This window comes from Tiliqua scincoides, chromosome 4 (genome assembly GCF_035046505.1).
Source record: "Tiliqua scincoides isolate rTilSci1 chromosome 4, rTilSci1.hap2, whole genome shotgun sequence".
Classification (NCBI taxonomy): domain Eukaryota; kingdom Metazoa; phylum Chordata; class Lepidosauria; order Squamata; family Scincidae; genus Tiliqua; species Tiliqua scincoides.
The window spans coordinates 140,035,602-140,060,174 of NC_089824.1; the positions used below are offsets into that span (position 1 = coordinate 140,035,602).

Sequence of the window (24,573 nt, forward strand, 5' to 3'; positions counted from 1 at the left end):
TGGGGATCAAGTCGCTGCCCTCCCCCCTCCCCCGCAAAGACTTATTTAGGGAGCAATGCTCCCTAAAGAGTACCACTGAGTATAGAGTGTGCCACTGCTCTATACTATACCAATATACATCCTAACTGAGCATGAACAAAAGAAACCATTGCTTGCAGGGCCAGCATCAGAAACTGGCATTTTTGGACATCTGCTCAGGGCCCAGATCCTCAGCAGAAGGGCCCACTGCTTTTCTTGAAGACCACGTCTGTTCCCATAGTCTTTGTGTAACAGTGGCAGAGTAACTCTCTTGGGTTCAATCCAGATAGGAGGGGACCCACAGAGGGTTGCTTGCCAAGGGTTCCCTGAAAACATAATCCCAACGAATTTTAATCAACTGCCTATTGCATTAGAATAGTGAAGCATTAAAGACACAAATATTTCAATATGAAAACAAGTTTCATAGGGATGAATCACAAAAGACAAAGAGCCCTCACTTCACAAGCTGCATACTATATGAATAATTTAAAATAAAGATGAGAAGATCACCATTCCAAAATGCACATTTGCTGAAGAGGTCTCTTTTCCAACTAAAAGACTACACTGAGGTGTTAATCACAGCCTGTCGTGCGATAATTAATACATTACCGATTATAACTACTACTGTATGGTCATGTTGCGTAGCGAAACCACCAGTTTCTTTTTATAAACTATTGTGGGGTTTGAGCTTTGGCTTTTGAAAATGTTTTTGTACAGAACAGGTCTATGTATCTCTAAAACAAAGGCAAAAAATTAAAAAAATCTATCCATACATTCATATGCTTAGCACAGGGACTAGTTCAATTCCAGGAATATCATTTCAAAGATAGCTTTTTCTTTTTTTTAAAGGAGGTGGACATGAATGTCTTGGTTCCAAACTTGGTTCCAAACACTTTCCAAACTGTTTAATATAGAGAATTGAGAGTTTCCAGGAACTTTTAATTCAGCTTTATAAGATAGTCAGAGAAAATACAGGTGGGGCCTCTGTATCATATCCGCGGATCTGGCTCAACACGAGTTCCCCCAGAACCACGTTGAGCCAGACTTGGCCCAACCTGAACCCTCCAGAAGCAACCAAAGCTGTGCTCTGGTTGCCTCCAGAGGGCTTTCTGAAGCCTTCAGAGGCCGCGTGCATCCACCCACATTCTCAGCAGGCTTCAGATTGGCCATTCCAGCAAAAACAAAACAAAACCATAACTTTTGGTTTCCCTCTGGAAACCAGAAGTGACTTTTTTGCTTCTCCGAGTCTCAGAATGTCTTAAATGGGCAAAAAAACCCAACTTCTGATTTCCCTGTTGTGTTTTTTGTTTGCCAACACAGCCATTCTGAAGCTTGCAGATGCCACAGGCAGACACGTGCAGCCTCTGCAGGCTTCAGAAAGCTTTCTGAGGGCGACCAGAGCATAGCTTTGGTTGCTTTCAGAGGGGTTAAAAGGGCCGAAACCGTAGATTTCATTATCTGTGATTTTCAGTATCTGCAAGGGGTGTGAAAACAGATTCCCCATGTGGATACGGAGGCCCCACCTGTACCAATCAATGTGATTTTTGTGGGAGCTGAAAACACTTTAGTAGTCAAGTCTAAACTCATCTCTGTTATTCCTTGTATAAGAAAAAGTACATAATTTACTATATTTTTGAAGGTAATGTCAGAACCTTCGGTATTAACAAAACTAGAATACACCTAAACTGAAAGTAAAAAACTTAAACACTGACCTTGCAGACAGTACAGAGATTTATGATAAGGTTAAATGGAGTGTCCTAGCAACACTTGAAAGGGTGGAAAGGGGAAGGAAGAGTCGATGCTTAATTTTAAGCAGAAAAATAACTGAGGAACTAAGTTCCAACATTTTCATTCAAGGAAATGTAGTGGTGACTCAAGAAGAACACTTCATTACCTCATCCTCAAGGACAAAATCTACCCACCCTTTAAAACCCTCCATTAGATTTCAAAAGCACCACATGTGCTTACATTAACTGAAGATAAGCTTGGTCTTTGTATAATACCACTGACTTTATCCTGAAAAGAAAATTACCTTTCTCTGATAAATTGCAATCCAATCTGTAGTGGCAAACCACTTGTGGTTTTTTATGTCATTTACACCATTCTTGAGATTTCCATATCGTTTGGTCAAATCTACCTGGAGTAAATTTCTTAGTAGATCCTTAAGGTCTGAACTGAAGTGTGATGGGAACCGTACCTACGAAACATATTCAAAGTATATACTGCATTATAGATTATTTATATTTTCAAAGAGCAAAAGAAAAATATTCAGAACACTTATATTCCACTTTTCAGCAAATAATTTCTCAAAACAGTATAAATTGTAAAAGAATAAGAAACTGGTCCCTAGTTTCAAGGTGGCTCATAATCTAAAAAAAGACACAATGATGGAAACAGCAAATGGAAATGATGCTAAACTGGGGAGAACAGGAACAATTGGTCATCTCTGCTAACTATAAGAAACTAACCACTTCACCCAGGCCCTAACGAAACACAGTTCATCTGTGGGAAATCACACCCAAAAGCCTCAACCCTCATGGGGTTTGCAACCAGATGTTCACTCCAATCTGATATCTGTGGGAAAAGATGCACTAGTCCCTCCCTCCTTCAGCAATCTGCATATCGCAGAAGCACCAAACCACTAAAATGGGCAGAAGTTTCTCTTTGAAAGTTTGTACTCCTAAGAAAGTTAAGCCAGAACAAGCTCTGGTGGAGAAGCTCCCCCACCGCCCACCCCAAAGGACAACTTAGGACACTACTTCACCTCCTTCATGAATACTGGATGACCATGGAGTTTCCAACCAGATGTTCAAAACCCATATGAAAGATTCCAAACTCATGAATTAAAAAGTGAAAAGAGCTCTGTTTATTCCGTGGAGAACAATTTGCAGTTAAGGAGACCCATGTACATTTGGGGCCGAATGTGGGCTACATCCATGAGAAATGCTAATGTCTACATGGATTTTTGCATGTTTGGTCTGGGCACCATAAGCAAGGGTAGCATTTGTGTACTAAAAGTAAACTAGAAGAGAAGTACAGAAGAAGATACGTGGTTGCTACTTCAGCAACAGCAGCTACGTGTCTATTGCAACATCTCACTCTAACTTTAGTAGGGTACAAGATATGCTTGCTTTAAAAAAAAGATTTTCATTTATTTGGTTTCAATAAGTTGAAGTGAGTCTTAAGTTTGTGTTGGACAATGGGATATGTATTTATATACTATATTTGCAGTAGTATTAGCAGCGTGTGAACACATGCAAAGTTATTCGTTTGCCACAACAGGCAAACACAACAGTTTAACAGAAAATATAGACAGAATTATTGAAGCTGACATAGCAAGTTTTACAGATGGCAAAAAAAAAAAAATTAAACTGACCTAACTAGGGGCACAATCCTAACCAGGTCTACTCAGAAGTAAGTCCTATTGTGTTCAATGGGTCTTACTCCCAGGAAAGTGAGGTTAGGACTGCAGCCTAGGAGTTAGTTATTGTGCTGATCAGCTCAAGTGGTTTTCTGAAAATTAAGAACGGCAAAATACAAAATACTGTTAATTAATTTTCTCATGGATTTTAATAAACGTGTATATTCTGAACAGAGTTTACGAAATAAAACTAGTTCCCTGCACCCATGAATCCTTTGCTTAGTGATCAGTGCCCCCCCTAACCTTCATGGTAAGAGTTTTTTTGAACACAAGATTTGCATAAGCAGCAGGATCATCTTTCTGAGATAACAGAGGAGGTAACTGAGGAGAGGACTTATCAGTGGTGGTACCCACCCTATAGAACGCTTTCTCCAGAGAGGATCAACGTGGTACCTATTCTGATGTCATTTCAGCTCCAGGCAAAAATCTCCTCTTCCCCCAGACACTGTGAAGTTTCAAGCCTCTACTGGCTGTTTTGCCCAATACTTTCTTAGCTGTTTTAGCTGCTGTGGTTTCCTATAGTTTTACCGCAATCTAATTTTTAATGGATACTAGATTACTGCTTTTATTGTTAGGCAAATTTGATTCATAAGTTTACCTGAGAGCACTTGTGTTAAAGGGAGAGATGTAATTGTGTTAAATAAAATAGAAAGACACTGCACATTCCACAGGAGGAGAAGCAGCAGTTGGGCCTAGCCTCACGGTGCCCTTTGGATCCTGGTGTATGGAGCTGGAATGTGAGTCTCTGGTAACAGAAAAGCCCACCTAGCCATCCTTGCTGGGCAGACATATCAGACCTTACTACCTAAACTGGGTCATCATCTTATAATGCTCCTGTTAGTATACAAGACAGGCAAATGCTTTCCCTCACAGAACAGGAACCTAGCTTGTGGCTGAGCTTCCCAGATTGCTACTGTAGGCTACAAAATATGTGGGGCACTTATGTGGCTTAATCTAGCAAGGGAACCTAGGATAACACTTCTGAAGTTTTCAAGCTGGCATATACTAACTACCAACAAACACTGCTAACTAGTCCAAGCTTTTAAGCTTGGGGACTTACTTGGTATACTTGCCAACAAATGCTGAAAGGAAGAATTTTTAAAAAGTAACAAATACCCCATAAACTCTGCAGTATGTAGATGAGAATTTTTAAGGTTTTCAAAAAGCTTTGACAAGCTGGCAGAAGCTAAAGGGCTTGTGGTTTGGCACAATGGTTACTTACATATAAATATTACTGAGATAGCTTGTTTGAGACAATGCTGATAAATCCCTCCAGGGATTCATTAGTATCAGTCTTTTAAGGAAACCATAAAAAGCAAGATAGTTTTCTACAGTAAGAAAGCAATGCTTAGAAAATTCATAATGCAATCCTAGGCATGTCTACCGAGAAGTAATTGAGTTCAATGGGGCATACATCCAAATATCCATTTATAGAACTGTAACCTCAGCGGCACTTACACTTTTTAGGAATTAGTAATATTTTTAATAGTATAATCATGCCAGAATTTTCACCATCTTCTGTCTGTTTTTTAGCAAATTCATAACCTTACATTTTCACAGAACAATCTGAATAAATACAAAGATATTCTGCTAGATATTTGCACAATGTCAAACTATGCATTTTCTCAGTATGTGAAAGGCACAGCGTAAAATTGGTGACAGAGGATCATTACAATGGATCTGTTTCAGGTGTCTGTTGACCACTTGGTAGTGTGGCAAGGCTAACGTATAAAGAAAGGACACACTACTTATTTCTGTTCTTCATTGTTAATGTAATGAGAAATGCATGCAGTAAAATCGAATCCAACTGGGATAGTTTCAGTTGATACAGGAATAAATAAGCAACAATTCTATGCCCATTTTATAAATATGTTTCAGTAATTTTATATCGATATCTCCTGCCTTTTCACACTATTTAGGGCCCTCAAGGCAGCTTACAAAATAATTCAATACAATGGATAAAACACTTAAACATTAAGAAAAACAATTAAAACCATAAAAATAGTAAAGCATAATTGGATCAGTCAAAAAGATGTTTCATAAAAAGTGCCAGCCCCCTGATGTCAACACTGAAAAGATTCCCTAAATAAAAAAAGTCTTGAGACCCCACCAAAAGGATTCCAAAGAGGGAGATGTTCTCAATTCCAGGGGGAGGGAATTACATAGATGGGGTGTCACCACCAAAAAGGCCCTATTTCCTACCACCAACCCCCTCACCTGTACTGGGGGCCGCACAGTTAGAAGGGCCCTCTCTGATGATCTGAGAAGACAGGTAGGATTATATGGAAGGTGGCAGTCTCTCAAATACCCTGGACTTGAGCCATACTAATTTTAATGTAGTAACAGAAATAATAGTTACGCTATGAAAACTTTGCTTTCCCTTTCAGTTTACAATTTCTGGCTTACGCTAACTTATGTTGTGTTTGGCCTACTACACAGTCCTTTGCATAAACACAGCAGGGATACAACTCTCTAGAACTTCAGTAGCGGGCATCTGTTTAACTTCAGAAATTAGACTACTGTATCCTCTGCTTGATCTTTGACTGTGACATTACAGAGCTATTTAAAAAAGAGAGAGAATGAATATTTTTCTATCCCCCCTCCACCCTGGTTAGGTTCCTATTGACACAAAACTTTTTCAATAACAATGTTTCCCAAAAGCAATAAAAATAGCCGCCTTTGTTTACCTTTCCAGAAACAATTTTTTCATAAATCTGGATTGGCTGATCTGCAAAGAATGGAGGATATCCAGCTGCCATTTCATAAATTAACACTCCTAAGGCCCACCAATCCACTGCTTTGTTGTAGCCCTGAGAAAAAGGAAGTATAAATATTAGAGCTTCTGAGTGAAACATTAATACCAACATAATCAAACTTTGCATATAAGTGCTGACGTTTTAAATATTATATGCAGTCTTCTTCAGAAGCAGTTTTAAATAATTAGATGCTTTGCAGGTAATTTGCTCTGCATGTTTGTCATACTGCAAGAAGCAACCCAAGAGTAACCCATTTCTGCCCAGCCCACAGGTGTACACATTTGATCCCTGTTGTGTATATCAGTGGTTCTCAAACTGGTGGGTCGCATTACGTGTAACACTTCCCCTGTCCCTTTACAGGGCGGGGGAAGGGGATGGAGGCAGCGACGCGATCCCCAGGATCACGTCGCTAAGGGGGGCGTGCTCTGCACTCACGTTATGTAGAAGGGGCTGCAGCAGGCTGCAGGAGGTGCAGGGAGCCCTGCGCAGCCCTCCCCAAGGCTTGGAACGTTCACTAAAAGCAGGTGCAAAGCACTTCCGTTTTGCAGGTGCTTTGCACCCACTTTTAGTGAGTGTTCTAAGCCTTGGGGAGGACTGCGCAGGGCTCCCTGCACCTCTTGCAGCCTGCTGCAGCCCTGCCTACACAACGTGAGTGCAAAGCACCCCCTCGCCCCCCCTTAGCAACACAATCCTGGGGATCGTGTCACTGCCCTAGCCTCTCCCCCACTAGAATTTACTGAGGGAGTAAAGCTCCCTCAAAGTTTGAGAACCTCTAGTGTATATGCAAGTTTGGACAGAAATGGCTTAAACTATTCCAACTGACATGGATCAAACTCTTCAGCAGTTAGGGAATCACCACTTTGCTTCCATGGAACTTTTATGCAACGATGAAGCCACTTTATTTAAATACTTGTCATTTAACCATAATCCAGTGACCAATCCAATAATCTTTATTGGCATACATAGATAATACATGTGGCAACAGCCAGCTACAAGAGAAAGCATAGAGGGCACACAAGGTAGGGTAAAATTAGAATTAATAAAATAAAATACAGAACATTATCTGTAGTAGGTTTAACAAGTAGACTAGGTATACTTGGAGTACACTGAAACTAAGTATTTAGAAACCATCTCCATTATATCAAATGGACAATCATTGAGAAAAAGTTTCAAGTTCTGTAAATCAGAAAACCCCTCTCTTTTAAGTATCAATCGTGACAAACAGATGGAATGGGAACTGATAGGGACAGTAAAACAAAATAGGTTGAATAGTTTCAATTTGAGGACGACTGCAGGGACAGATACGTTCTACATAAGGGATCTTGCTGTACCTCCCCTCTGTGACCATGGATGGCAGAAGACTAAATCTTGCTAGAGAAATAGAATGCTGCTCAGTTGGTCATAAAGGAGAGATATGACACCATAAGACCGTGATATAATGGGATGGAAAAGTTAAGGGGGGGGGGAACAACTTTTTGAAGTCGTTCGCAGAGGTTTTGGAACATGATATCCAGCAATCTTTGTTGTTTAACCAGTTAAAATGTAAGGTGGAACCCATCACAGTTCTAAATACCTGCTACCATAGCTTCTCTGAAAGTCCACAATTTAATTTCCACTGAAATATGAAATTTAAAAGTTTTTGAAAAAATAAAAATGCTTTATAATTTAGAAATATGCTTAGATTTAAACACGTCTGCAATAATCCAATTTAAGCTCCTTCTAAAGTAGTTCACAAGCATTTAAATGCTAGATTTAATATTTTATAAATGAGCCAAGGAATTCTCTTCAATAGGTCAGTGCTTATTTGAGATACATAAGGATGTATATAAGGGGTTCATTCAAATCTGAATTTCAGCAGAAAATTTCAAGTATCAGAATTCACTGCTTTTTGATGATGCAGCTACATTCCATTAATAAAACTGTGGTAACTTTGTAGTAGCCAGCTAGCTGCCAGTCTTTTACCCTTCTTGAAGTATTTTAAAACAAACTCTCATTCTTCTCTTCCATTCATATTTGTTTAATTTTTAAGTGTTCCTGTTGGTCAACACACACACATGTATAGTCTACCCATCTCTCCCATATTTCTTGTACTAGACTAGAGTAAAACCATTCCCTGAGATGTAAAGATTGTGCATTCTAGGATACTTAGGAAGACTTTACTACTTAACGGTACATATATGAGGCAAAACTTAATTGTGATAGTTTCCACAGAAGTCCGTATTTTTAATAATTTTATCATGTCAATCCTTGCTGCATTTATTTGGAAGTTAAGTTTTATAGATTTCAATTGAACTTCCTTCTGAGTAGGTAGGTACACCCAAGACTGTTGTCTTACTCTCTTAACTTTGTTAACACTGTGAAATATTTTGAAATACCTTGCTGAGAATTATTTCAGGTGCCAAGTATTCTGGTGTCCCACATAACGTCCAGGTTCTGCCTTTTACTCTTTTTGCAAACCCAAAGTCTGTGACCTAGTAGCAAAGAGAAAGTTACCCAACTTTTTATTAAGCTTTCATTACATATATTTTAAGTTGCTTCTCCCCACAAAGGAATTTCAACACTGTAGGTCAGTTTCAGAAAGCGTTCAACCATAGAAGTAGTTCCTTGTCTTATGACCCACTCAGAATGTGTTCCTGTTCCATTGTCCATTTTAGATATCTTTTTGATCAAGAAGGCAGTCATGACAGGTAATCTGTCTTTCATTAGAAGCTATGAAAAATGCAAAAGGAATCCAAGTGTGACATGCTAGTCATGCTGTGCTTAACATTAAGTGATATTCATAATAACTTTTTGTCAATTAACTGTAAATCTTTCACTCAAACCAGCTAAAATACAAACTAGGTAGGATCAAGTTTCAGGATTCTTTTTGACAACCTGTAAATCAAATCATCATCATAATATTTATATACTGCTTTTCACTAAAAAAAAGTTCACAAATTTTATGTAATAAAAACAAATTCATCCAGGTGGTTAATTCTTTATCATTATCCATTTCTTTATTATGCAATGATTTCAGCATCCTACATTTCTTGTTATGAGTAATGAAGCTTCACAGGTAAACGTTTATCAGCATCATACCTGGATATATCCTTGTTGGTCAATTAAAAGATTTTCGGGTTTTAGATCTCTGTAGATGAGGTCTAATGAATGGAGGTACTCAAATGTTAGCACTATCTGAGCTGCATAAAACCGTGCATGTGGCTCACTGCAATAAAGGAAAATATTTGATGCTTACACAACAGTCTTCATCAAAGGTATAGTCACTGTATTTCCTAAACACACCGACATTTGCAGGCTTTGCAGAATTTCAGGAAATGAACTGATCTCTTACAAAAATTTCTCAAATAATTCAAAAGATACTCCTATACCAAATGTGGAATATGTCAGAAAACTACTAATAGTATTGAAGGAGAAAAATGATTTTTTCAAAGTCATTTCATAGAAGTTTCGAGTTCTTACTAAGGAAGAATTTGTTAGTAAATATCTGTTAAACTTCTGAAACCTAATGTACTGCCAGCCTGCATCTCCACTCCATGTCATTTGGAATCAATAGCACAGATTTTTTTTGTACACCTAATTACTATAGCTTACCTAAACCTTCCAATTCTTCTTAGATGTGAAAACATTTCACCCCCAGGAACATATTCCATAACCATGTATAAATTAGAATTGTCCTAAAGAAAAGTGAAAGACAGTCAGCTGGAACATAAGAATGTTTTTAAGGCAAAGCAAATTATATCTCACAGAAATAAAACTTAGAAATACCCAATTTCTTGCATTCTTGAAAACTGAACATGAATGGAAAAGTCAGCAGAGCCCGATGAGAAACATTCAGGTTGAACCATGAAAGTAAACCAAAAACCCACACAAAAATTTGGTATTTACTTGTGAATTTCTGTTCTTCTGTGGGGGGGGGGGGGGGAGCTAGCTTAAGAATAGGCCCTTCCTTGGGAGCAAGGAAGGCAGTCTGAAACTTGTTTCCAAAGAAGGCGATTCCTCTCATTCCTCCCAGGCATGAGATTTCATAAGAGACAAACTGCAAACAAAAAAAACTATCTGCAATCTAAAGAGACTGAACTAGAACCAGCAGGAAGGGAAAAAAAATCCCCACAGGAAGAAAAAAATATAGCTCACAGCTAATCCCCTAAGAAGGGAAAGGGATAAATATATATAACTACAGTTAATCTTAACAAAGCAGAAAATGACCTACAGTAAGTCAGAGAAGGAGACAGCAAAATAGAGGGTGGACTAAACTGCTTTCTTTCCCTTGAAAAGAAAGGAGATTCACAAGTCAGTCTAGAATTTTAATTTCTCTCTGCATGGATAGGAGGCAGATAGCTCGAGACTGTTGAAAAGCAGTATATGCAAAGGTGGTAATCCCATTGCCGACGTAAGTTTACTCCTCCTAGGTGCAGAATAATTAGAAGAATGTATCGCCCAAAGGCTACATCTGAGGAGGCAAAATAATCTATTTTGCAGTAATGAGTGAAGGTATAAACCAATGACCAGGTGGTCATCCTAAACTGCTCTTCCAGTGAAGCCTTCTCCCACAAATTGACTGTGGTGGTAGCATTCTTGAGTTGGCTACGTTCTGTCACATCTAAGTTGATGGAACTAGGGCTGAGGTTCTCAAACTTGGGCATTGCGACACCCTAGCCTGAAAAGCCCCACCTCTGGCCCCTTAAGGATTTCAGATTCAGAAACTTTATTGGCATACAATAAAGAACATACATTTGATAGCATATTACACTACCCACTACACACATAAGTAATATATAAAAGGACTCGGGCCCAAATCCTAACCCACTTTCCAGTACTGGCATAGCTGTAACAATATGTGAGGTAAAGAGTCAATATCACCCGACAAGCAGTTGCAATGGCAGGAATACCTTTATATCTGCCTCTGAGAATGTTCAAGGGAAGGACATTTCGATGTGCTAACATAAATGCCCGTCTTTTACGTGAACAGTGGAGACAAAAAGATAGTTGGGCCTACTGCTATAGTTTATCGTAAGATCATAATGTAATGGGGAACAAGTTCTATTGGCCCCTGCCATAGAATCCTGTCTAGAAATCTTGCTAATAGTCTAATTGCAGCAGCAAGGGATCCAGATCCCAATCAACCAACTGTGAGGCCCATTTGCTGGATTTTTTAAAGGGTTAGACCAGGCAAAATAAACAAATCTGTGAGTACTCCTTTTAACAAAGGGTACTGATCTGCCCTAAAGCTGATTCACAACCAGAATTTCAGAACTCTTGATGACCTCTAATTCAATAGATTGGTGACCAGTTTCCAAACAGAGAGTTGAGTATGAAATAAAACAGTGAGGAACTTATATAAAAAGAAGGGCTGGACCTGCTCCAGCATTCTATTAAACGCTGTTATCCAACTAGGAATACTGTAAAGAAGCTGGGATATCACTTTAGCATTAAAGGCCTGTAAGGCAGCAGGAATATAAGAATTTCCCCAGGTAAAAAAGAAACAGGTTATGGCCTGCACAGATGGTTGAGCAGATGGTATTGCTGCACAACCATGTATGTCTAAAATGAAAACACAGGCCTAGGTGCTTAAATTCTTTGACCGTTGTACCATCTGACCCTTGAACGACCAGGAGTGAGGCCTCCAAGATTTTCTAAATACAACTATTTTTTATTTTTCAAAATTTATTTGCAGATTATTATCTGCCAAATAGTTGATACAACTCAAAATCAGTCTACATAAGGCTAATCTGGTTCGTGATAACAATACCATATCATCAGCATATAGTAAAAGTAGGACACCCAGAGTACTTAATTTCAGGTAATGCACATCCAGTGAAATCAAGATTGGGGTCAAGTCATTAATCATCAGATTTAGGGCACAATCCTAACCCCTTATGTCAGTGCTTTCCAGCACTGACATAAGGGCAATGTAGCTCTGAGGTAAGGGAACAAACATCCCCTTACTTTGAAGAGGCCTCTGTGAATGACACCCAACTGCAGAATGCAGCACATGTCCCATTGGCACTGCTATGCCAGTGCGGGAAAGTACTGAAATAGGGGTTAGGATTGTGCCCTAAGTAACATAGGGGCAAGTACGAAGCCACGTTGACACCTAAGTTTGTAGGAACTTGAAGAAATTTTTCATTAAAAGGGGAGGAATGAGAATGAAGATTTTGAATTAGATAAAAGAGCTTCTTATCAAGCCCCAAGTTATCAAGTTTCCTCCACAATAAGTTCTAATCTTATCCACAATAAGTTCCAATCTCACAGATGTCTCTTGGGCCTGCATTCTCTCCTGTTCCCGGGGTGCATTACTTGTGTTCTTGTTCTCCACTGACTGGTTTGTGTGCCTTGAGCTTGGTAGGAAGACAGCCCCATGTTGTCAATGAGGCTTTGAAACGGCCAGACTTAGGGCAGAAAGAGTGGGTGATGCTGGTACCAACTGTATGAAATCCCAGAAGCTTGTCTGGTGCTGGGGAGGATGCCAGGATAGTAACATCCTAACTCAAGCTCCTTTTATTGACAGCTGGTATTTGCAGAGCATATAAGCTTGTGAGGAGGTTTCTCTTCCCTCTTGCAGGGGAAAGAAGTCAACTGAGGGGACGCTTGGATGTGCTGATCCAGCCAAAAGGTCTCCTCTGATATGTTTTTTGTCATTGTCATCACAGGATTCATGCCAACAGGAACACTCTTGGAGCCTGCCTGTCCACAACATCTGTGAGAATGAGTGGGGACATCACTCCTCATCCAGATATAAGATTCAGAGACTGCCTTTCGAGCCCTGAAGGACCTTTCCTCTACCTGCCCTCCTGTCCTTGTGGAAAGAACTGACCAAGCTTACACCACGTTCTAATGTTTGAGAAAAGTTTCCTTGATGTAAGTTCAGGCAGTTGCTGCAGAAAGAAGTTGCCTCCTAGCAACACATCCTAACCCAGAGATATGTGGATGGGTTTCACTGAACAAAGAAGAGAATTAAGATATGTGGGCTTTTTGCTTCATTTGAATAAGCAATACAGTTCCTAAAGTTTGCGACAAAGTTGCAGATTTATCATCTTCTGAACTGTCTGTGAGCAGGAGGCTTCAATCAATGCTTCAGTCTCTGGTTTTGTCCACTGCAATCTAAAAACATTTTTACCATGATTTGGCAAGAACTGATATGAAAGTTAGGACTCACTAGATTAAAAGACAGAAATCTACACTAGAAAAATGATCAGTGTTACTTGTTTTTACAATATTTACCTTAAAAGAATACTCCAGTCTTACAAGGAAAGGAAAGTTCACTGCTTGTAATATTCTTTTTTCATTCAGTGTGTGTTCTATTTGCTTCAGTTTAACCACCTGCAAGCAAACACATTTTAAATTCTTTAGTCTAAACAAAAAATAATCCACACAAGCAGTACTGTTTAGTGCAGGGGTGCTCAATAGGTGGATCGCGATCTACTGGTAGATCGCGAGGCAAAATGAGTAGATCGCGGAGTGCCGACCCCCCCTTCAGGTACCTCTGGGAGGAAACGCCGGGAGTAAGGCCCATTGTACTCAATGGGGCTTACTCCCAGGTAAGTGTGGCTAAGATTGCAGCCTCACAGCCTAATCCTAGGCATGTCTACTCAGGAGTAAGTCCTGTTATACTCAGTGGGGCTCAAGGTACACCAACATACATTGTACACATAAATGTTATATGTTATGATGGCGTGAACATTGTAAAAAAAACTCTGGTAGATCTCCAGGCCTTGCTGGGTTTCAAAGTAGCTCTCGAGCCAAAAAAGTGTGAGCACCCCTGGTTTAGTGGAAAGAGAAGAACATACAACTTAAGGGTAAAAGTTTTGAAAGATGGTGGTGAGTGCCATAAATAGCTCAAAAGCAGGGCATACTGTACCCACGTTATACTACAGACTGCAGTAGGCAAAAATTCATGGGAATTTTCCTTCTACCTCTGTTAGAAGATGTTTCATCAGTCTTTATGCCTTTGACCTCTATCTGGATAGGGGAATCAAGAAGGCCTTTGCTAGATAGTCATTCACATTCCCCTGAAGAACAGAGAGGTAATAGCGGATACATGACTGACTGCTAGGCAGTCATATACATTGTTCTTCCAATTTCACTTTCAATTCTCAAAAGAGGTTTCAAGCTAAGAAGGAAGTGGCTATGAAGCCACTCTTCATACGAGATGGTGAAAATCTGAAGCAGAACATAGGAACTAGTGAGTGTGTGCAATCACGCTTAATCAAGTGCAGCCCCCACCCCAGTGGTTGGTACTGGAATGACCCAGTAATCCACCAAATTGTTAACTGGGGCAAAGTGTTTTGTGAATGCCTCACAGCATAGGGACATGTGTTGTGGTCCACTGCCTAAGACACTTACAAAGCTTTATATTTAGGAAGACACAGTTGGTAAATTGTCCATAGACTAAGGGCCCAATCCTATCCAATTTTCCAGTGCCAGTGTAGCCATGCCAATGGGGTGTGAACTGCAACCTGTGGTAGGGAGGCAGTCACAGAGGCATCCTCAAGCTAAAGGAACATTTGTTCCCTTACCTTGGGGCTGCATTGCGGCTGCACTGGTGCTAGAAAGTTGGGCACTGAGGGCCCAATCCTATGGTCCGCACCATGCCTCTGCGGCACGGACCACAGTCGCAAATGTGCTGTAAGGGCTCCCGCTGGAGGTGGCTTAGCTCCGGTCAGCACTGAGCCACCGCCTGGCGGGTGCCCGCGTTTCGCAGCTTGGCAGTGCCTGCGACTGCTGGGCTGCAGAACGGCAAATGGGGCAGGGACGGGGGCATTCCGGAGAGGGGGGGAGGCCAACATGACACGGGGAGGGGGCCGGGAGGCCGGCATGACGCGAGGAGGGGGGGCATTGTAGAGGCGTGCATTCTATCAACATTTTGCTAGATATTTTTTCAAGCTTCTTTCATACAGATTTGCTTGCTTGTTGTAATATATTTAAGGCAAAGTCATGCAAATGTTAAAGTCAGGGAGCTTTTTTCTTTAAACATACCATATTTTTCGATCCATAAGATGCACTTTTTCTCCCAAAAAAAGTGGGGGGGAAGTGTGTGTGTCTTATGGAGCGAATACTGGGGGCAAGGTCCGCACCGGGGGAAAGGTCCTCATTTGCACAGGTGCCACAGGGGGAGGGCAGGCGGAGAACAAAGGGGGCAAGGTCCGCACCGGGGGCAAGGTCCTCATTTGCACAGGCGCCACAGGGGGAGGGCAGGCTTACTTTAAAAGTAAGTTTTCTTCCTCTAAAAACTAGGTGCGTCTTATGGTCAGGTGCATCTTATGGAGCGAAAAATACGGTATATTTCTGTTCTAATATTTCACAACAGTAAAAAAAGACCAATATAAAGGCATTTTGGAATTTTATTTTTTGCATAATTATTACTTCCGGGGAAGTTCTATCTAAAAGAAATCAAGCCATATATAGTGGGTTTGCACAAAGATTTTTAAATGAAACTATACTGGTGGGAACAGTTGTAGTGAAATAATCTGCCTGTCATGTCATGCTAGAACATCAAAATGGTAAGTGCAACAGGATACACCAAAACTCCCGGCATTAATACCCTGGACTCAACCTATTTTTTAATCAATAAAGATTTTTTTTAAATATATTTTTAAAATATCCTACCTGAAAAAAAAAAAATTGAACTTTGACACTGCCAATAAAACTAAGTTTTCAGTTGGGGTACTGGCAATTCCAAAAAGGTAAAACGAGTTCAAAATGCAGGAAAAAGGTAATCAAATCAACCCAACTGGCTAGCAACAGTATTCTATTATTACTAGAGGTGTTTGAAAATGGAGTTATTTACCTTACTCAGGCAATAAACAATGTTTCCTATGACCAAGGTCAGAATTAGACCACAACAGTAGTATTTGATGCACCATAGGTACAGAATGGGGCATGTGCCTCATCTTCACTTTCATCACCATAACCTCAAAAGCTATCCTTTTTAACTTTCCTATCCAGGTTAGCAACATACTATTCCCCTTTTCGATTTCCCCTTCACAGAAGTGCCTGGTACTGAACATTTGCTCAGTTATGTGAATTTTACCTCTTCACTTGAAGGCAATTCTTCAAAAGTGAAAAACCACAGCTGAATATGCCACTTGACCAACTTCTGTGCAACACGATTTAGCTGAAAGAACTCGTATGTTTAAAACAGCTAGCATGTTCATTCTTCTTCAAAAGCAAAATAGTTTTTGCTTCCCTGGGTTAAAATAGCATAGAAAAGACCACTCAAATTGCATATAAAGAAATGATTACAGAGGGGTTTTCCCTCCTTCCCTAACAATGGTCAGTCTGCATTGAACAGAACGAAACTATTCACAACAAACACAACGCTATTAAAAAGGGTACCAACTTTTTGTTTATCCAGTATCTTCATAGCATAATACTGTTCTGTAGATTTATGTTTCACCAACATGACCCTGCCAAATGATCCAGTTCCAAGCGTTTTTAGCCTCTCAAAGTCATCTAAACCAGCAGTATTCTGAAAAAGCACAAGACAGACAAAAATATTTTAAAGTATGAACACATCAAAATATTATAAACTTCTACTAAAATATGCACTAGCAATCATCACACTGTTGTAAGTGTGAGCCCAAACTGGGTAAATTTCTTGAATGTAGAAGTTAAAAAAATGACATGACAATAAGCTGATTCAAATGGTACTTTACCTGTTTGGCTTCACCTCACATAATAAGAGATGAGAACACTCATGAAGTATACCCTCCCCTTGTGCCTCTGGGAATTCAGGGCATTTCCTTTTATCATTGGGGGGGCACAGTTGATTCAATCCACCTCTCTACACATGCTGATAGTTTTTAAAGTATGCTTACATGTAACCCTGACAGACCCTTGACAAGTTCTATTTTCTGAATAGATATAATTTGGTTTTCAAGAGCTACTTACTGCAGTTAGAATGCTTCTGTCCCTCCTATCACAGTACAGCAAAGTACAGCTTTGCTGGCTAAGACTCTAAACTCAAGTCACAGATCAACAACAACGTAGTCATACAGAAGTTAACAAAGAAAAAGGATTTACCAATACTAGATCCCAGTTTGAACAACAGTGTTCTACTAGTTAAATCTGCCACTCCACAACATATTACACAAAATGAATCTACAACCCAGTATTAAATTGTTATCAACAAGTTCTCTGTGCAGAGAGATTAAGCAATCAAAGGAAAATATTTATTTGGCCAAACAGTACAATACAAAATGTGGATAGTGAAATAGCACATGTCACCTTCAAATATGGTCACACAAAACAGATCCATGGAATGGAAACAACATTCAGAGTTTTATGCTTTCCTATATTTTTTAGGAATTCTCATTACTGTAGCATAATGTCTGAATGGTTTATGAAGGTGAGCATATAAGAGTGATTTGTCTTATTTCCAAGCACAAAGGATTACAGTTTAAGTGGTTTCATTACCTGAGGGGGGCTTTCCCATTTTCTTAAAAAATCTTCTTTGGCTTTGGCTAGGAACTCTTTCACTGAAAGTACAAAGAAAAACGTACTTGTTGAGTATGATTTTACTACCATAATAAAGCTATTTGAAATGATGTAAGGCTATTTAAAGTGCAGATTAACTCATATTCTTCCAACTTACAAACTAAAGAAGCAAGATTTCTACAGTAGCTCTAAACAGCTCTCTAAAGCTTATGAATTACAAATATATTTCAGCACAATTTGCTTAAACTAATTTATATCTAACAGGCCACATCACTGTACACGCAAGCAGACTTTAAGGTGATGCAGATCTCACTTAGTTGTACTGGAGTCAGATTTAAAAAAATAATATTTCCTATTGGCATTTGGAAAACAAACAGTTCCCCTTACTGTGGTGCATCACTTTTGCTTAAAGGCTGCTTGCAAGCTGAAGAATCAAGTGCACAGCATTATTGCAAGCAAAGGCAAAATGGTTTACAAAGTTGCACATTAGAGAGGCCCACAGTCAGAGACTACCTTGAAGACCTAATTTTGCATTTGTAGGAATATACTTCTACATGACTGTATAAAATGTGCACATATATAGGTATTTGTCATTACTCACAGTATGTGTGTGTGTGTACACACACACACACATATACATACACACACACTGTGTATATATTTTTAAACCTTTGAAGATCATTACCATTCAAACCATAGTCAGTTATTCTATGAAATTCTGAAAGGCTGCAACCCTAAACACGTTTAGAAAGGAGTAACCCCACTGAACATAGCAAGATTTATGTCTAAGTAAGCATCCACTATAAATGAAGGGTACTTATCTCTGGGCAGAACAATTAGAGAATAAAGGTATTGGTCTGAGGAAATCAGGACGGAGTAACCCCATTCCATCTTTTGTAAAGCTTTTGCACTGAACTTGAATAATATTCTTGCTGCATCACCCTACTGGAACTCTCAAGAGAAGTTTCCAGAAGGTTATGTTCACAACATTTTAAAAAGGTAGGATATGACAATTTAGTTATCTTCAACCCATACAAGCATTCCCTACCCAAGCTGATGACACAACACACAGCAAATATTTCTTGTTGAGAAACTGCTTTTAGAAAGATAATTTGAAGTATTTGTATGTTCAGAGATAGGGAGGTATAGTCTTATCTGGTCAAGACAAAGTCTGATGCTCACCTGGCCAGACCACTGGACTTTTACCCAGTGAGATTTTTGAATGGAACTCCACACCATATCAAACTGTTTTGGAAATTTCCTCAGTTTGCCATTTAGCATATGAGCAGCAGGAAGGAGAAAGGCAATTGGTCAGGAAATTCAAGATGGAGTTCAGTCAAAGCCTTCCTTGACCACACATATCTAGCTATGCGGTTCTGTGGAACCTGACTTATGAAGTCCTTTACAGTAAAATAAAGGCCCAGTTTGTGTGCTTCATTCCCACTTCTTTGAAATGTTCACTAAAAAATGACCCCATTTTTTGACAAAAAATTAGACTATATTAAAGTGAATCTAAGGCAGTAATAATCATCCCAAATACATTTAAAATGGTGGAACTCCAACACTTTAACAATGATTATATGCTGACACACCATTAGGATGTTTGAGTTAAGTGCATGAACACTTGCACTCTATGTTTGTTAACACTAGGGGTAATTACATTCCAGAAGCACTGACTGTCAATTTAACTTCTGGGCTACATGCAAGGTAATGGCTCTGGCTGTCTCCATAACAAGTTGTGCTTCAGTATCTGTACGGATTTGGTTCCCAGAACCCCACAGATGCCAAAACTCACAGATAATGAAATCCGTGGGTCAAGCACCCTGTATCCTACCAATGTGAGGATTACATTACATAAGCTTTGCTCTGGTCATGTCCAGAGGACCTTCTGAGAGCCAGGGAAGGCTCCCCAATCTTCAGAAGGCCTTCTAAAGCCTTTGGAAGGTCAAAAATCACAACTTCTGGTTGGAAGGTTACAGAGTGCCTGACCCATGGATTTCATTATCTGCTGGAATTCCCCTGCAGATGCCAGAACTCCCGCACATGCCGAGGCATGACTGTATATGGAGAACAGAGACAGCCAGAGCCATCACCTTGAGTGTAGTCCAGAAATGAATCAACAGTCAGTGCTTCTGGAATCTGTCATTACCCCAAGTGTTAACAAGCATAGTGAGCATAAAGTTCAATAAAACTGAGAGTCTCAAACCTGCAGATAATCAGTCTGGATCTGTAACAGGGAATACCTACTGAGCCTTCTCTGTTATGGTCCTCGTACTGTGAAACACTCTGCCTCAACAGTTTCAACTAGTCCCAATGCCTGATAATTTTCACTAGCAGATGAAAAATGTCTCAGAACTACAAAGGGGCCCATATCAGCGGTTCCCATATCCGCGGATTCACTTATCCATGGATGCGGGAGGGCCCTAACCCTCTGTGGGTGAGGAGAGCTGTGCTCCCCTTGCCTCCTGAAGGTATTGTGAGCCCCAAAGAGGCTGCGTGCATCTGTTCACACCCTCTGCAGGCCTTATAATGACAGTGTAAAGGGGAAAAATGCTTCTTCCAGTTTTGATGGAAAAACTGGAAGTTACATTTTTATGTCTCTAAAAGGCATTAGGAGAGCCAGGGTCACCCTGGGAGAGTGAGGGTTGGGCATCCATGGTATCCGCAGTTTCACATAACTATGGGGGTGTGTGTGTTTCTGGAACGGAGATACCTGGGCACATCTCTATTTATTGGCTACAATATAACTTCTTGGAAATAAGTCTCACTGATCACAGTAGGAGTAGACATGCATAAAATTGTCCTGTATATGTTTTAGAACTGCTTTTATCACGCATAAATCTTTTCTATTCTATTGTGTCCTTACATCAACTGTTTTTCTTAATAATCTATATCTTTTTGTATTTCTCCTCGAGCACTAGTAATCAGGAAAAACACACACATCCTTTAAAATTAGATAAAGGGCTTATGAAGTCCATGATTATCTTTAAAATGTAAAAATAGCCACCACTGGTCTTCTACCCCAAGTAGCACATTTTAGCCATGTTTTTGTATCATAATTTTACTTCCCCCATTTTTTGTAATAATTTGATAGTATAGTCAATGACTGTGGGGTCTAATGAAAGAACGAGCATACCAAAAGTTTCTAAAGGTTTCACCAAGGATTTGCAGGAACATTCACCCACATAGATGTGATGAGGAGAAGAAAGAAAGAGAAAAAAGCGTTTACACATTTTCCAAGGGAGGTACACAGAAATAAATTTCACCCACACCTAGTTTGCTACCCATCCACCATCTCAAGAATGGGCAGCAGAACACACCAACCCTCCCACATATTGCCACACTGGATCAGGCTGCATCACAAATATTGCTGAAAAGAACAACCAAAATGGAGGTAAACACAAAAAACTTTCACACACAGAACAAATAAGAATTGTAAAGTACTATACACTGAATGCTACATGACTCATAAGAAAAGAGTTAAGAACTTAAAGCAAAAAGTACAACAGCATACTCATACAGATAAATGCACTACATACAAAATCTCCAAAATAAAGACATCATTTACATAATCACTCAAAGCCATATTATTGGATGAAACATGCTGGATGAAATGTCATACATAGGCTGCAACAAAACAGAGCTGTGAATAGTGGGGGTAAACACAAGATTTGACTTTTCCATAGCAACCCACTCACACTGCTGAACAGAAAAGCCAAGCAGCTGCATGGCTGAGAACATCCAGTTGTGCGTGCATATGGGAAAACTGTCCACCTGTAGCTTTTTTGGGACTTGAGGTAGTTTTAACTCTATCCACAAAAAAAGTGAAGTCTTTAAGACAGAACTTCATGGAAGAGAACGAAAACAATTTATCAAAATGTAGCCAGCTGACTGTTTCCTAGATGGTCACACTGCAGTAGTTAAACCAGCAATTCCAAGCATGCTACTTATTCTATTTTTATCTGTATTGGACGTATCACTCTACAAAACACTGAACTCTCAATATACACTTAGAATAAAAACCACAGATAAGGCAAAATACTATGCAAATAAAACCACTGTGGGGCAGGAAGTAAGCTATTTACTGTGTGAAGAGTATACACTATTTTGTATAGAGAGGATAAAACAACTTGGTAAAATTTCAAGCAAATGTTTATGTATGCACATTTTCATTTCCCCCTTAAAAACCACACACCTCCCCTTTTCAAAATTTTGTGATTATAAAAAAGCTTCACCAAAAATTATAAAGACTTGTGCAGTAAATTGCATCAGACAACGGTATACACTGGAAAAAACAAGTTTACCAGATTCTACAAGTGAGAGACACACACACACAATATGAAGTAACAATTTACCAAATGCAGGTAGCAGAACAAAGTAGGTAGATAGCAGTTTACAAAATTCAGAAGAATGAAGAGGTGTCCGTAAACATTCAAATATTCATTTTTAAAAATTCTGCACACATTTTTTTTTAAGATTACAAATCTTACTAGCAAATGTTGGAATGCAAGCCCCTAATGTGGATTTAGTTCATATACAATGGCTGTGCCTAAAGTAAAAAATTTTCCCCTCTCAAATGATAGGTCATATCATTCCACATCTGTGAGTTAACATTTATTAAGAACAATTAATCTAGCCCAGCTCAAACAAGTGACTCATTACAGTAGCAAAAGTGATACAACTAAAACCTGGAAATTAGAGCTACTGTAAGTGGATATAAGGAGTGGCTTCCAAGAATTGGAATATTATGTAGTTAAGGAAGCTATATTTAGACACCTTCACGAAAGTATCAATTATTTTATTAAGCATATGGAAACAATTTGCTAATCTCTAGAATTTTAAATATACTATAGATACAGTAGCTGATCATATTCTGCTGGAAGTTTAACGTATACAATTTTATTACTTCTAGAACAACTTCACATAAAAAGTCAGTCCCATGAGCAAATAAAAGCAAATATCCAGGAGGAATGCACGCCCTTATTTGCACAAGTCTATGTTATGAATTTCTCAGCTCTTCCTCCTTTTGTCTCCCATGTGTTCTATGCTGATTATTCTCTATGGTAGTGTCAGCATCCCTGCACTCTTCTGCACAGAACAAAGCCTCTTCTGCACAGAACTCATGGTAAAATATAAATAATAAACATCCAAAGAAATCAGATTTGAGTCTAAACAAATTCCAGTATTTTCTTGGCAAATGCCATTTTTATTTATTTATTTATTTAGAATACCCGTTATAATCTCTAACTGAAAACTGCAATAAAAATTACAAAAAATACCATGAAATCTAAGCATTTGGACACAAAGCAAAATATCTTGTGAAACCTAAGGATGCTATGCCTATTCGTTGTACAAGAGATACTTGCTCAATTTTTTTTTAAATAGAAGATCACCAGGAATTCACTCAGGGCAAGAATGTCCTCAGGCCACTGGAAGTGTGAAAACTAGCAAAAATAATGCAGTCCACACATTTGAAGTTGAGCTTGATAAAAGTAAAGAAAGCACCTGCAGTTGTTTAGGTATCTATTTGGATTATCTCTCACGCTTTTGATCGAGTGAACCATTTATGGAAGCATGAATGTGTTTCCATAAAGAAAGTAGTGTTTCTCAAATTGTGGGTCGGGACGCACTAGGTGGGTCCCCATTCATTTCAATATTTTATTTTTAATATATTAGACTTGATGCTACCATGGGATGTGACTGCATTTTGGGACTGTATATAAGCTACCATATATATTCTTTTAAAAATGGTAGTAAATGGGACTTACTCCTGGGTCAATGAGGGTAGGATTGCAGCCTAGGATTGTTAAAAATTTTCCTGCTTGATGATGTCACTTCTGGTCATGACATCACTTCCAGTAGGTCCTGACAGATTCTCATTCTAAAAAGTGGGTCCTGGTGCTAAATGTGTGAGAACTACTTCCCCTCTCCCCCAATACCCCCAAAGTTCAAGTTTGTGAACTTATCTAGATTCTGTGTTGGGATCAGTAATTATTTTTGTCTTGCTTTCCAAGAATTCCAGTGACCTCAGGGACAAATGATCCAAATCTTTAAGAGACAGATTGTTGTAAGAAAGAAAAGTCAAATAATAGTAAACTGGCTTGGTAAGACAGGCAAATCGAACCAAATCTAACTTGGTTATCTCCTTTTAACAGCAAGCAGAATCTAGATCAGAGGAATCAATGGATTAACTTTCTGCTGTCATGATAACAGCAATCAAGACATCCATGAGAAATTATCATCCTCTATCAGCTTTTATAAATTTCCCACAAGGAAGGTTGTAGAAAAAATATTTTTTTTTCCAAAGCAGAAGTTGCCACAGTAACCATGTAATTAAAAGGACTAATAATCAGGAAGCCACTGAAACAAGACTGGGCAGAGAGGAGATAGCAATCCTACCTAAACAGAAGTCATTTTTAAATAGAGAAGAACATGCTGTCTAGTTCATTTTATTTATATACAAACAAGACAGCCATTAAAATTTTATTACAGGTGTGGTAGCATCCACACCTATACTTACGTTTCTATGACACTTTTCAGACCTTGACATTCACTTGCTTCTAACTAGGGCCACTGGTCTTTTTATAGTAAGCATTTAGTATATTTACCTCTGACCCTCATTCCCCATCTCAAGCACAAACATTTCTAACACTAAAACCTAGTCAAAAGGCTCCCAAGATTACATGGAGTCACAATCTTCATACAAGCAAATAAAAAGATACACAAACGCAGAGCCCTTGGTTACAGCTTCCAAGCTAACCCAACTACTAACAAGTTCACAGGTCAGATTATTTAACAGTTTGGTTCATTAGCACATCCCTCCAACATAAAGATTCTGGAAATTTCACATAGAACAGTCATTCTAAACAAAATTTTATAATATGAAAACCAGGAGCAATAGTCATCATGAACAAACTTTACTACCATAGAAATAAATGGTAG

At 39.1% G+C, this 24,573-nt stretch overlaps 1 protein-coding gene across 3 annotated transcripts in view; it reads right to left on the reverse strand.

The window, feature by feature from the left end:
- The window catches only part of PRKACB (protein kinase cAMP-activated catalytic subunit beta), a 79,477-nt gene that overhangs the window by 3,284 nt on the left and 51,620 nt on the right, over positions 1 to 24,573 (reverse strand). For 2 of the 3 annotated variants that reach the window (XM_066626543.1, XM_066626542.1), the window contains exons 2-9: positions 17,611 to 17,672; positions 16,535 to 16,663; positions 13,417 to 13,515; positions 9,787 to 9,869; positions 9,274 to 9,400; positions 8,571 to 8,666; positions 6,127 to 6,249; positions 2,051 to 2,215 (exon numbers count right to left, since the gene is read on the reverse strand). In XM_066626543.1, coding sequence (XP_066482640.1) covers positions 2,051 to 2,215; positions 6,127 to 6,249; positions 8,571 to 8,666; positions 9,274 to 9,400; positions 9,787 to 9,869; positions 13,417 to 13,515; positions 16,535 to 16,663; positions 17,611 to 17,672 — 884 coding nt within the window. Of the gene's footprint in view, positions 1 to 2,050; positions 2,216 to 6,126; positions 6,250 to 8,570; positions 8,667 to 9,273; positions 9,401 to 9,786; positions 9,870 to 13,416; positions 13,516 to 16,534; positions 16,664 to 17,610; positions 17,673 to 21,329; positions 21,376 to 24,573 lie in introns of those variants that run through there. The other variant, XM_066626544.1, reaches the window with a different exon arrangement.